General features: G+C 39.3%; 2 protein-coding genes across 3 annotated transcripts; one reads left to right on the forward strand and one right to left on the reverse strand.

The window, feature by feature from the left end:
* Window positions 1-1,335: 1,335 nt before the first annotated feature.
* On the reverse strand, window positions 1,336-5,240 carry ube2s (ubiquitin-conjugating enzyme E2S). Its single transcript, XM_042422850.1, has 4 exons — window positions 5,050-5,240; window positions 3,382-3,529; window positions 1,875-2,065; window positions 1,336-1,775 (listed from the first exon to the last, which is right to left on the reverse strand). Exons 1-4 carry the CDS (start codon window positions 5,050-5,052, stop codon window positions 1,407-1,409), a joined length of 711 nt encoding a protein of 236 aa, XP_042278784.1. The 5' UTR covers window positions 5,053-5,240; the 3' UTR covers window positions 1,336-1,406.
* A 3,995-nt stretch (window positions 5,241-9,235) lies between these two features.
* On the forward strand, window positions 9,236-14,190 carry josd2 (Josephin domain containing 2). Of its 2 annotated transcripts, none has more exons than XM_042422852.1 (5): window positions 9,236-9,543; window positions 9,784-9,912; window positions 11,508-11,633; window positions 12,152-12,346; window positions 12,640-14,190. In XM_042422852.1, the coding sequence occupies exons 2-5, from the start codon at window positions 9,791-9,793 to the stop codon at window positions 12,749-12,751; spliced, it is 555 nt and encodes a 184-aa protein (XP_042278786.1). In that variant the 5' UTR covers window positions 9,236-9,543; window positions 9,784-9,790; the 3' UTR covers window positions 12,752-14,190. The 2 variants fall into 2 exon arrangements, with proteins under 2 accessions (XP_042278786.1, XP_042278787.1); XM_042422853.1 differs by lacking the exon at window positions 9,236-9,543 and adding an exon at window positions 9,614-9,716.
* Window positions 14,191-14,260: the final 70 nt, after the last annotated feature.

Genomic DNA, 14,260 nt, shown 5'->3' on the forward strand with positions numbered 1-14,260 from the left:
GCTACACTGAGACTTCACTACAGAATAGCTTCATTTTTTACCATAACAAATAATTATGCAAGCAAAAACGACATCAAATAAAAGAGCAAATATGACTCATTTTTCATTTCACTTCTCGTATTTCAATGTTTTATTAACTTAAATAATTTAAAATGGACACAAAAATATCCACCTAACAGTTTGCACGGTGACAGGAGTTTCAGAGGCACCTTTTCCGTTCCAACTAAGACAGAGCTTCAGTGTGTTTCCTTGGGAAATGTAGGCCCCGCATGCATTTAGCACAGAGAGAAAACCTGCTCAAAGAAATCCTGCCGGTGCAACGGGGGTGAGGAGACGATTTCTATCAAACGTGGAGCTTCTCCTACTGATGTCTTCTCTGGTACCCACATGGCTGGTTGGAAAGCTGGGTATTTGAGAGCACATACTGCTTTGTAGGGGAGCAGGGGGTAGTATAAGCGAGTCACACCACTGTATGTTCAATACAGATAAAAGAGGATTCATTTTCTATTAACGTAGCCTTGCAACCTACCCTAATCCCTTACAGCCACTCATCTAGGTCTTCACACACAACCACAAGACAGCTGAATATGGACATGTCAATTATAAACAACTTTTGAAAATACTGGACAGTGAAACCATTTTAGAAAAATAAAAACTTAAAGGGATAGAGATTTTATGAAGAACAATGACAGACTTTCTATACTCCACAGCTAACTCTTTCCATACCTTTACTTCATTCAGATCACAAAATGGAAAACAATTTTAAAAGATTTTCACTATTTCATGTGACATTAATACTTCTCTCCCAATGACTTCTTGCATAATTGTTTAGCAACTTCTACCATTATTTTCCTTGCAGCTCAATTTGAAAACCTGACTTTACTGTAAATTATATCCTGGTTTAGGCTCGGAGTGAGCCTGGCTGAGCAGTACACAGTACCATCACAGCGGCATTTAGCAGGAGACAGTTTAAAAAGAGCCGACATCATGTTCACAGCTGATCTAGGACAATAATAGTAATGTCTCATTAATGGACAGACATTAGAGGCCATGTTTAGCACAGTGAAAACCCATTTCAGGTGTCATTCATTCACAATAGGCCGAGGGAAAAATGCAACCGATGACATGATTTTCGCAGTGAAGGAGTCTTCTTTCTTTTAAAAGAGGAACAAATATCTTTCGTCATGTCTTTTAGGTATGGAAATAATTAACGAACCTGTAATGCCAACAGGACGAGACAAACTAGTGGCAGAGCAAAGGGGAAGGTATGAGTAAAAAGTGGACAGTCTGGATCGGTGGTAGAAAGAGTCGGGGAAAAAAAAGGGAACAAAAACATCGTCAGCACACTTCAATATTTATATTTACACACTCTCGCACACGCACACACACTGAATTTTACTGAGGTATTAAAGTCGCCTCAATGCACGCTTTTTATCTGCTTTCTTTTTCCCTGCTACATTATTAGTGCTACTACTATTGTTGCTATTGCTGGTGGTGGTACTGGCTCCATTAGCTCCGTTACCCAGAGCTGCTGGCACTGCTGCTGCACTGGGTCCCGCTCTCTTCATAGGGTCGCCTGCATGCTTCTTCGGCTGTGGGCCGTCGTTAGGGTCCTGAGGTGCCCCAGAGGTCCCGCCAGGCCCGCCCATGGCGTGGATCTCTGTGAGCAGACGAGCACGGGACTCATATTCTGCATAGTCCTCTAGGAGCAAGCGTCCAGCCTCTTCATTCAGAGCCGACTCTGGGTTCGGATGGATGAGAAGACACTTGATTGTCTGTGGGGAAACACGGGAAAAAGATGGTAGTTTAAAAATACTGCAGCGAAATCAACGCAACTGACAATCAAAACAACAAAGACTGATGATCCCTCTTACAAGTAAGACATGTCTGAGGCCGAGTTCTGCCTTCCAGTCCCTCTTCAACACGTTGACACAGATCTCTCCTTTGTGACCCACGTTGGGGTGGAAAATCTTGGTCAAGAAATACCCCTTGGGTGGAACAGCAGGGAAGTCCTTCCCGAGGACCAGACGCATTCGGAAAATGCCACCAGCAAATGGAGTTCCCTCTGTCAAAGCATAAAGAATTCATCACATGAACAGTATGTCCTGACTGTGCCAATCTTGCTCAATAAAAAGAAAGAAGGTCACAGAGCGGCAACTGAGTCAACTGACAAAAACAGAAAACATTACATCAAAGTCCATCACAGATCAAACGCCTTGCCCCTAAATTAACAATTAATTTAGGTTATGATGAAAGCAGTCACACACGCTAATGAATATGTGACCTTATTGTGTTGCCACTTGAAGTTAATGACTACATGATCTACCTCAGCTGACAAATACACTGCCTTTGACTGAAGAATGCAACAAGCAAAACTTGGCAGAGTATCAGCACCTAATAAATCAAAGTGTTGCGGAGAAGGTGCTCTGTGGTGGAAGTATCAGGCTCTTCAATGCCTACTGAAGCAATGAGTTTGTAGTGACATGACAGATTGAACATTACTGGCTGGATGGTTTGAGCCAGATGTGTATCACACATGTAATTAGCAAAATCTAGAATGAATCCTTTACACAATAACGTACATTTTTGAGGAGGCATAAACAAGGTCTGCTGGCAGATCGGCTTATAACCAACAACCTACAGTATTGTGGAGCAGACAACTGTAAGAGCTTAGACGACATAAGAGCTAACATAACAGCTACGAGGTGTTATTACCACCAGCTGAAAATATAGCGTTGGTCATTAGGTGAAATCTCTTCACTGCCAAATGGTTATCAAGTTATTTTACTAAATGTGTAGTGGTGAGGCAGCTGACGTGAAGCATGACATGGATGCAACATGAATTGGAAGTTGTAATTATATGAGTGGTGCACAACCAACCATGAGCTACGAGTTGCCTCACTGGCTAAAGTTAGCTCTAAATTAAGAAGTACTGGCACTCTAAAGGCCAGGGAGTCATGTAATTACAAAACTGGATGATTTTATTGTAGGAATAACTTCATAGGTTAGCTGGATGATTATGAAGGGAAAAAATTAGGCCATTTAATAATAGCAAGCCAACTTCTTTTATTTTTTGGAGTGCAGTATATGGTCTACTTAAGCCTTGTGTGATTGTTATGTGTCTGTTAAGCTGTTCCATCATTAAAATGTCAAAATTCAGGTTGCTCTGCTGACCTTTCAGTAATTTAATTTAACATCCTTAAAACCATGGTACGTGAGGCAATACAGTGAGAGACTGTAGAGATGAAAGAGTGTGAGATTCTAAAAAAACAATACAGATTTATGTATGAGCTGAATTTACTATTAAGTTGATCTCTTCGATTTCGCGTAACAAAACTAATTCATCAGAGTCTTTATGCGACATTGTATTGCAATCCTTACCCGGTCCTTCAATGGCTGTGTGCAATTCAGTAATATCTTCATCGCTGGGATAAATCTTGATACCCTCAGGCGGGTCTGCTGCTAAAGCTGAAACCTCTTTGTATACCAAGCGAAGAACATGAGGGGGCAAATTCTCCACATTGGAGTTCTGGAGAGACAAAAAAGTAGTTAAGCCAACTCAGGTTGTGCATGTGCAAATATAAGTCCTGTTATAAAAGAAAACCTAAAAGTTAGATGTGTTTTGAGAAATCGTCAAGCCGCTTTACTAACAGTATTAACTTACTGACTGAAGGGGATGAAGTTCACCTTGGTGGACAGAAAGTAGTTAAATGCACCAATATAACTGTAAACCAGATCTAGTGCTTGATAGGTTGTCTACACCAGTGTGGGAAAGCTTTAACAGTCCCCTTTTTTTGCTGCCGACAAATACCAGTACAAATCATGCCAACAAATATTGTGGTCTTATATTAATAAAGGGACGTCTTTTTTAACTTGTTTTGCACTTGTATTTAAACTTGGACTACAACTACAACTAATGATTATTTTCCTTCAGACAATTAAACAATTATTTTCTTGGTTAATCATTTAGTCTATTAAACGTTACAAAATATTGAAAAAAAAATGGCATTCACAATTTCTCAGAGGACACAGTGATGTCTAATTTCTTTTTTAAAAATCATACTAACAGTGTAAAATGTCATTTATATGAAAATGAAAACAGCAAATCGTCCACATTCGAGAAACCGAAACCATCAAACAGTCAACATTTTTGCTTGAAAAATTACAGAAATGATGAGTCCATTATCAAAATAGTTGCTGATTCATTTTCTGACGATCGATTAATGGACTAATCGTTGCAGCTCTAACGTTAGTGCATATGGTCACTGTACATCTAATAAACAGCTTTTATCAAAATAATCAATCTACTGTTTCAACACTAAAACAAACCAATGTGACTATCTTTAATAAACATTCACACAGATTTCTTTCAGTACACTGGTGTTAATAATTTAACAATCAACTAAGACGAACTAGCACTCAAAATCAAACTGACATGAAACAAATCCACCATCGACATTAAATAAACTTTTTTTCCTCTCTTACTGATGGACGACAGTTCTTTCTCTTCAATTTAAACTCTATATTCATAATCATTTGAACTCTTGACACTGAATCAAATCAAAGCTTTTTTGCTTTACAGACAGCACCTAACTTAACGCTAGTGAATAACGTTAACAGAAGTTCAGCTAACTTAACGCGTATTTGTTCAGCGTTAAATTTAGGCTGAAGTGTATTTGCCTTTAACAACATCACTAACGCTGGGTAACGCTGATATAACGTTAATGGGAAGATAATAAAGAGCCCGTTAGCGACCATCCACTTGATATGTAACTTTACATTAGCAACACTAGCCTAGCCTCAATCCGATAATTAATGATACAAGGTGCGCGGTGATTTTAAAATTTGATATACGACATTTATTATAGTCCGTGTATTTATTAAATTGAAAAGCCGTACATAAAGACTTTTAATTAACGCCAGAGATTCCAGTAAATAGACATAACCCGAATGAGGGAGCTCGACGGCTGGCGACGGCTAAACATCGGATCAAGCTAGTAGCTACCCCCGTTAGCCGTTAGCTGTGAGCTCGGCTATCATCCCACTTACCATCTTCAAAAGGAGTGGAGATCTGGCTGGTGTCAGATGTGAGGAGACTTTTCCGTTAAGGTGTGAAAAAAAGAACTATCTTTGATGAAAACTTATCCCGGTCTCACTGTCTACTGTTCTTTTCTTCTTTTCGTTGACACAGGAACAAAAATACGATCCCCAGTTTAACCTACTGCCTCTGACCAATGGGCAACTTAGTGAGGTGATACGTCAGAAAGGTTTGCCCAATCAGGATATAGTGTTGTTATTGCGTCATGGTCGGAAGCCCTATCAGCCACACAGAATCGAATGTATGACTGATGCTTATCAGCCATAGGTCCATTTAAAAAACTCACCCCCGCCCCCGATTAATGTTCACAAGACAAATCTGTTGTATGAAACAGATTTAAAATGCACAAAAGTCAAAAGAATTGCATCTAAACTGAAATAATGCAAAAGGAGAACATACTGCAGATGAATAATAATTGTAGGATGACTGAGACAGAAAACAGAACTCAAAATTGCAGCTTATATGAGAGCATCCAAATGGAAAGAGTGACCACAACCAGCAAAAGCAGAATCCACTCATAGTAATAAAAAGATAAAGACAGACATTCACAGAAGTCACTGGAAAAAAACAACAACAACAAACATCTAATTTAATCAAATACAGCATCATATTGCTGCCACCATGAGAAAGAATTGATCATTTTTGCTTTTTAACATGAAACATTCGGGGGGGGGAGGGGGTTGTTTCAAAGTGTAATGTCTAAAAGACAGATAGATAGATAGACAGATAGATAGATAGATAGATAGATAGATAGATAGATAGATAGATAGATAGATAGATAGATAGATAGATAGATACCTGAATAATCTACACAAAGTATTACATATGATAACAGCACCTTATACCCAAAATATGTAAGGTGCATGATTGTCCATGGGATGTCAGAACTGAGTGTACTAAATATTGATACAAACTCATGTCATATGTTGTTGGTGAACAATTTCTTCCATAAAAAACCTACATATGTAGCACCAGTGTCACCATTAAAATGTATAAAAATGCACATATAGTATAAACTGGTCAGTTTCACAACCAAGATTCATTTTTTTAGTTTAGTTTAGTCAGGTTAGTCTAATATAAATTCATTTTTGACTAAGATGGTCTTTCATAGTAAAAATGCAGGAGCCCAGGCAGCTGGTTACAACATACTAACAACAAAGATGATGACAAAGATCATCCAAGTCAAACATCCAAAAATTACATTCTGAGATTGTTGGAACCGTCTCCCATCACTAACAACCACCTGCACATAGGGCACAGTACTCTAACCAAGACTGACCATAATACCTACAACAGCCGAGCTTAGAGCAACACATCTCTGCTTAAATATCTCTTTTAATTTCTCACTGTGACAGCATTATGTTAATATTATTAATTAAGTGAAAAGAATTTGTGTTCTAGCTATTTCTGTAAATGTCTGCATTTGTCATGACTTAAGACACACACAGACGCTTAAAAGAGTACTCATTCTGAAAAGCACTTGTACACCATAAAAGTCTGGCCCCTAAAATGTCATAAAAATCAAAATCTGTTTATCTGTTTACACCAGGATTATAAAATTATAATAAGATTTTATCACACTATATGTGCCTGACACATGTTTAGCTATTCAGTCACTGTAACTTGGTCACAGGTTAAACTGCAACCTCTAGTGTTCGATGTTCATTTTGTTGCTTGTCTCTCTCCCCATGTTTCCTGTCTGTCTCTTATACTGTCACTGTTAAACATTGGCAAAATGCAGACAAAAAGAATATGTTGTCCTAAAATCAGGCATCAAGAAAGGTGCATTCATTGCATTGATATGCAGCCATATACAGAATGTACAGAATCAGAAACATGTTTATTGCCAAGTAGGTTTGCACATACAAGGAATTTGCATGGTGTTGTGGTGCAAAGCAGTCAAAAATATACACAAAATTAAGTAATTCTAAATAATAAGTAAGTAAGTCATTTAAATAATATTAAAAAAGATAGAAAGAAATTTAAAAAATAAAAAATATTTGAAATATATTCTAAGCGAGAAGAGCTGCTACAGGTTTAAACTTTAATTGAAGAGAATGAAATGAACAAAATATTGATCTGAAATGTGCAAATGTTCATTCTGCCCTACAAAGCCAAAGTGCAGTAGTAGTGCTTTTTGTGTTTTTTGTTTGCCAAGTGTAAGCATCAAATTATATGTAACTACCAAGTTTATGATTGATTAGATGAGAGTGCAGTGAATTTCAAGCATATTGTAGTTTGACCTTCAGGCTGACCTTGGCAGCTTTACGGCTAATAAAAATGCACTTTGCCTTTGTTTTACTGCAGTACAATCATATGGCCAAACAGTGATAAACTGCAGTAAGAATTGTGTGAGGAATATCTTAGTTTTTAATGTAATTGAGTGGACAATAAAGATGTCTATTCTATTCTATTCTATTCTATTCTATTCTAATGAAGTACAACAAGTGGAAATGACTTTTAATGTTATGAACAAACTCTTACAGTTACAGGTCTGTATGTGTGGATATGTAAACAACAATTAATATGAATTGGACAATTAATTGATATCAATTAATCAATTGATTAATTCTGAATGCTTTGACGGGAGATAGGCCTACACATGTAATTCTGTAACAGTTTCATTGGCCAGGGCATCCTCAACAGCAGTCTCAGAAACTTTCAATTCCTTACAGAAGTGTCTCCTGGTCTCTGGCATAAGAGGGATGAGCTTGTTGATGATGTCTGTCTTCTTGCTGAGAGATACTCCTTTGTCCTCCTCACAGAGGCGAGATGGTGGCCCTGACTGCTTCCTCTTCAAATCCTTCTCCAGGGAGCCGAGCTCACAGTGTTCTTCCTGGTCATGAGAGGTCTTGTAGAAGAGATTCTTGGAGCCTTTCCTGGCCTGAATCTCTCTCCTGCTAGCCAGCTTCACCCCAGTCTTCTTGAGCTTTGCCAGACTTTGGCCACCCTTCCAAACCAGGACATCCTCGTTCTTGAGTTTGATGACTTCATTGTTGGGGCTGGACCTGCTGATGACGTCAAAGTCATCAAAGTCATACAGTTTTCCACCAGGGTGCTTCTTCATTGCCAGCTCCACATCACGGTGGATAGAATCTGCTCTCGTGAAACTGTGCCCAGGTTTGAAAAATTTGAGTGTTATGTCCTCCACTGCTGTCTGGTCACTACATGGGATAGTGCCATCTTTAAGAATTTCTTCCCTCTGTCAAAGAGTTCACATTTTGACAATCACTTTGTTCAGGATGTCACCTATAAAGAAGCAGTAACTAGCAACCTCGTTTTCAAAGTTGGTCCTAAAACAAAGACAAACTGCAGTATCTGACATTCTTCATGGTGAAACCAAGGCAAACTGCAGTAAGTGAAGTTACTGCACTCTGCCTTGGTTTCACAGTGCATTTTTGCAGATACTGCAAAGCTAAAAACCCCAATAACTTCAGTAAATGAAGCAGTAGAACAACGAAACTAACAAATTGAAGAGCAGATACTGCACTTTAGATTGGTGCAAAAAAGTGCACTTTTCCTTTGTAGGGCAGCATAGTGTAAACAGTAAATGCAATGTGCAATTAATAATGATTATAATTAATAAAGGATTTATTAAATGATTTAATAAAGGATTTTTAACTCATAATCAGAGTGCCTTGGATGTTTTTTTTTGACTACTTGGTCTTTCCTTGAAGAGCACCTGATTTTTTACTTCAACATTACCAACACTATTGGTCTTGACCCAGTGCAGCACTCCTCATTTTTTCTTCATTCTCAGTAAATTGTATTTCTCCAGTATCCTACAGTACGGAAGCCCTGAAAGGCCATACATTCATACATTTATGACGGAAAAACAGAGTAAATAAAATGTATGAATGTATAGCCTTTTAGGGCTTCCACACAACAGTGATAATAATACATTGGTTGTTTATCTAGATGTTTTTAAGGTTTGTTTATATAAGGATCATAGCATTCACACATATCTTTGCTGCATCCAGAGAGAGACATTTTAATGCGTCTAAAGTCTACAAAATTGTACTTTATCTTTGTTTGTTTTTTTAATCATATTTAATATGTATTGTGAGTACATCCTTTGTTACCAGACACCATCATCATTATTATTATCAATAACCAGTCTGAGCACTAGAGGGCGCTTCAACACAACGTCCACCCAGCTGCTGAACGTCTGTGTGCGGAAACAAGGACAGAAGTTGCCTGTAACGGTTGTTTAATTGTATTTTTATATGAAGTAATTAGTGCAGTAAAATCAGAGCGGATTTAAGCGACATATTCTCCGGTGCTGCTGTGAATACTATCAATGGGCGTGACAGCCGCACAACCACGACAACAACAACAACAACAGCAGCAGCAGCACAACAACAAAAACTCCGCTTCCGGTTTCTGGATGTAGCTGTCAGACTCCAGCATCGTTTTATTTAAACGGGGAATCGCTTTATCAGCAGGTCAGTCACTTCATTTAGCTATTGTCGGTTACTAACAGTTCACTTTGCCGTCGTTATGGAAACTGTTGACAATCAAATGTAGAGAATAATCAGTAGGCTTTAGCCGTTTAGCCTCTGCCACGGTTAGCCCGTCTGTGTGAATGGAGAGCTGTTAGCTAAGCCAGCGGTGAGAGGTAGATAGCTCCTCTGTTAACGTTTACTTCTCCTACTTCTTTTTCTTGTGTGCTTGTTTGTCTTCAGCTTTATTATGAGCGAAGGAGAAGTGTTTCATGAGAAGCAACGATTGGAGCTGTGCGCGATTCATGCACTCAACAACGTGCTCCAGGAGCGGGTGTTCACCAAGGAGACAGCCGACGACATCTGCAAACGGTAGGATAACAACTCCACAGTGTGTCGGTGTTTGTTTGTTTGTGTGCTCGACTACACATAAAACACATAAAAACATCCATTGGCATCAAACCAACAAACACGTTGAAATTGTGAGTAACAAAAACATATGTAAACAACAGGGGCGGTGCTAAGAAATCCTTCCCCAGAGAGAAGATGCCCCCCCCCCCCGCCCCGTTTGTTATCTCCTACATTACTGAGTTTATTTCATTATATGTAGTTAACTTTTTTTACTTTATTGGAAAAATTCTTTATTTACAAACAGAAGTTTTTAGGTTCCCAACAAGCGGGTAGTTCGGGGTCTGTAAAGTGAAGTCAACGTGGAAGTGCCTTAAACCTGCTTTCTCTCTAATGGCCAGCAGGGGGCGACTCCACTGGCTCCAAAAATAAGTCAGATTGTATGGAAGTCGATGAGAAACTGACCCTACTTCTAACTGGATCTATTAATTCAGTTAACACTTTCCTAATGAGTTTATGGTCTCAATAGCTAGTTTCAAGTCTTCGTCAATACAGCATGATGTTCATTTTTTAAATTATGGTCCCATTTAATTTAATTTGAATTTGACGATAAAGCAGGGTATGCTTTTGGGCACGGCTACGTTGTGATTGACAAGTCCCTACCATGGTGACGACATTGGTTAGGAAACGTTAAAATGGTGTAACCCCAGATTCACAGAGTATAGGTGTCGTTATTTCAGTGTGTTTTCAGTTCATGAAAGTTAATTGTAACATTTTGGTCATCTAAAAAAAGTTGTTTGGTTGTACTAAAAGACCCTTTAAGGGGAGGGATGTTCAGTTTTTCCAGTAAGTACATTTTTGTTTTAATGGTTTTAAGCCTGTTTTTCGCCAGCAAAAATATGTACATATGGTTTTTCCACAAACTTGTCACCAGTACTTGAACAGATTATAAGTTGGCCACACCCAAACTGTATAACCCCAGCGTTCCCGGTTTGATCCTGGCCACGGCCTGTTGTTGCATCTTGTTTATCTCCTATGTCCCCATATTTACTGTAAACTATCTAAATAAAGGCAAATGCTTAAGATATCTTTAAAGAAAACACTTTAATTGATGTCATCAGTTGACTGTTTTTGAAGTTTGTCAACTGACAATCACTGACTACAGGGTTTCCCGCGGTGGGCCACCTCTGTAAACATCATAGAAAATGAGTACACTACAAATATAACATCAGCCTTTGGGGAAAAAGGGCAGGGGAGGTATTTCACTTCGAAAAAAACCATTGTAAGCCATTGTGGGCTACCTAAATTAACCATGAGACAAGATGAGTCATGATCTATGTGGCTTACCACCTCAGCTAAAGAATTTCCTGTGGAAAACCTTGTGACTTTAAGGGCTAAAAACATTTGCCCAAGTTGTGACAAACAAATAGTTTTATGTGGTGTAGGGCATTTCTTAACAAAAAATGCAGCCATATCCCAGCAAAACCACTGTGGATGTTGGGGCCAATGGTTAGGGCTGGGCAGAGGACTTACCACTGATGGGCAGATGTGAAAATGAGCTGTATGGTGATATGAGAGGGATTTTCCCTTTTTAAAATGTGATATTTCTCTCTCCATAGGCTGGCTCCACAGTGTGTGGTGAACCCCCATAGGTCAGTTTTAGGCACGGGAAACTATGACGTCAACGTCATCATGGCAGCACTACAGAGCAGGGAACTGGCCGCGGTGTGGTGGGACAAACGCAGGTGGGTGAGAACAAACCGAGCCCTGTGTGATGAGAAACTTTTAGTTTCAACAAATAGCAAGCCTTACTGTGCAAAATTCTTTTAACAAAAATTTGCATCGTTTTGCATTCTGGTCAAAATTTTCAGCTACAGTCAAGTTTGATGAGTAAAACACATAATATTGCTTTGCATCAGACTATCTTGAGAAAGGAAAAGCATCCTTTGAGATTCACAGACGCAGAGATACTAGTTTCTGCACTAACAGTCATGTTACATTGTAAGTAGGAGGATCGACTCTCACTTTTTCCTCACACGTCTAACTATTGCCAACAGTTGCTCTCTCCAGCTACATGTGAAACTGGGGGATTTTAAAAGCTATTTTGGGAGACTTAGGAAGTCAGTAAGTGGAGTAAAAGGCGAGTCAGGTTGACGTCAAGTGTGTCAAAGAGTTTCCTGGAATGCACTGAATGTAACAGAGGGATAGTTAAGAATATATCAAGTTATGTTTAACACTTGGTTTCTCCCTCTTTTTATTACAGGACAATACAGAGCCTTTGCATGTCCAAGGTGCAAGGTTTCATTCTGAACGTCCCGTCGCGCGTATCACTTGGGATCGTGTCCCTCCCGCTCCGAAGGCGGCACTGGCTCGCAGTTCGGCAAGTTAACGGACAGTACTACAACCTGGACTCCAAACTGAAGAGTCCTGTCTGCATCGGGGGAGAAGCAGAACTACGGTAAGAATGTAGCTGCATGTAGAAAGGCGCGTCTACATCTTTAAAATGTTTCCAATCCATGTGCGTGTCAGGGTTTGCTCTGGATTAGATCTCAACTTGGCTTCGGTTTGCTGCGTGGTTCCTGCTTGAACTCTTGTCTCAGCGAGTGAGTCATCACATATGAGCAGTCACATGAGGCTTACCTCACTGTTTGTGCTAGAACACTGCCTTCTAGTAATCTGGTCTCTGTCTGTGTCTACATTCTTCTAACCATTGCTTCTCTGTCATCCTTTCCTCCTCACCGTCTCTCTCAGTGCATTTCTCAGTGAACAGCTTTCTCAGGACGTGGCAGAGATGCTCCTGGTGGTCCGGCGGGAGGTGGAGGAGGACGGTTCATGGCTGAACTCTGACATCCCCAAGAAGTGATGACTTGGGACAAGGACATACCTTTACCTAGCATGGAAAAAGAAAAACTCCTCTGGGAAAAAGACATTTTTAAAAACAAACACCTCATTACAGACAACTCTTCAGGGAATGCATTAAAATACATTTGATATCTACACACAGAGGAAATTCCAAAGAGAAGCAGAGACGGACATGTGGTCCTGAAATGAAGAACTGATGATTGTAACGCCTGAAAAGCTACGGCTAAGATATGACCCGTGTATCTGCGTTGTCCACTCTGCTCTTGGTACCTTTTTGTTTTAACACTGGGAAGGTGCACTTAAACTAACAAAGTTGCAAAGTTTGAGGCAAATATGGGCTAGTTTGATGATACTTGAGTTGTGACACATGACTGAACTTTCACTGTTTTGTGGTAGAAATGTTGCAGACAGTGGTTGTGCATAAAAAAAACAAAAACAAACAAAAAGCATCTGCAACAATGATAAGTGGACTTCTTTGATTACTAAAACATCACCAAGAAGAAAACAGTTGAATTGAATTTGCTCTGTTACATACGGTATCTTTGGACTTTTCTGATGTAGTCGTCAGAATTAGATCAATACGCGGTAAACTGTACGTACAAGCTGCTCGTGTCAAAATGCATCGAGCAGCACCTCAGTGAACCACCTCTTTCCCCGTCTTTGTTGTTAACCTTCTATGCACTGCAGAGTTAGATTTGTTAGCACTGTTTGTCTGTGTGTGTGTGCGTGTGTGTGTGTGTCATGTAGGTACAGGTACTGTGAGGGCATCACCTGGTGAGGCATTGAAGGACTGTACCGGTGTCTTTGCATGTTTTAGGCCATTTAGTATAACATTTTTTATAGTGTGCCACTTTTTTTTTAGATTTTTGAATGTGTTTTCTGATCCACCAGACAACCTTTGGCTTTCACTCATTTAGCTACAGTAAAAACAAATGAATATGCAGAGATTTTAATGTGGATGAACATCTTGTCGCCTTTTATTTTTGTCAAAGTTACATTATTGATGTGTGATAATGCAGTTGGATCCACGCACTAATGAAGCAGTGACAAAAATGAAAGCAGACGTGACGCTCACAGTGATAGATTACCTATCTCAACCAGGTGTCCAGTCTCTGCAGGTTTATTCTCACACTGTTGTGTCCTGAATGGAAACCAGTGGTTGCGTGGAAGTTTGGAAGATGGCTTTTGAAAATCTAAATAGTGAACATGAATTATGATGTACATGAGCCGCTTAAGAGTTAAACATGCAAAAACACTGGCTCTGTGACTGTATGTAACCTTCATGTTTGTATTTTGTCTCTCCTATTGATCTATGCATATCCAAAAGAATAGGAGCACTATCTCTGGTACACACTAGTGACTAACAAACACATAAACCTAAGCTCAGAGGTTCATAATATTGAAGTTGTATTTATATTAAACTTTGACTTCTTGTTTTAAGTATGGATCTTTTGTCAAGCATGCTGTGTGTGTGTGTGTAGACATCATGAAGACCAGCTGAGCGTCAGGT

The sequence above is a fragment of the Thunnus maccoyii genome, chromosome 10 (assembly GCF_910596095.1).
Source record: "Thunnus maccoyii chromosome 10, fThuMac1.1, whole genome shotgun sequence".
NCBI lineage: Eukaryota > Metazoa > Chordata > Actinopteri > Scombriformes > Scombridae > Thunnus > Thunnus maccoyii.

Bases quoted from the DNA above. Each gene is read 5' to 3' on its own strand.
- ube2s (XM_042422850.1), bottom strand. The intron at 2,066-3,381 runs GTAAGGATTGCA...ATGCTTTGACAG, and splicing joins CACAGCCATTGAAGGACCGG to AGGGAACTCCATTTGCTGGT. The intron at 1,776-1,874 runs GTAAGAGGGATC...GTTTCCCCACAG, and splicing joins GCCTCAGACATGTCTTACTT to ACAATCAAGTGTCTTCTCAT.
- josd2 (XM_042422852.1), top strand. From the start codon at position 9,791: ATGAGCGAAGGAGAAGTGTTTCATGAGAAGCAACGATTGGAGCTGTGC. The intron at 11,634-12,151 runs GTGGGTGAGAAC...TTTTTATTACAG, and splicing joins GTGTGGTGGGACAAACGCAG to GACAATACAGAGCCTTTGCA. The intron at 12,347-12,639 runs GTAAGAATGTAG...CGTCTCTCTCAG, and splicing joins GGGGGAGAAGCAGAACTACG to TGCATTTCTCAGTGAACAGC.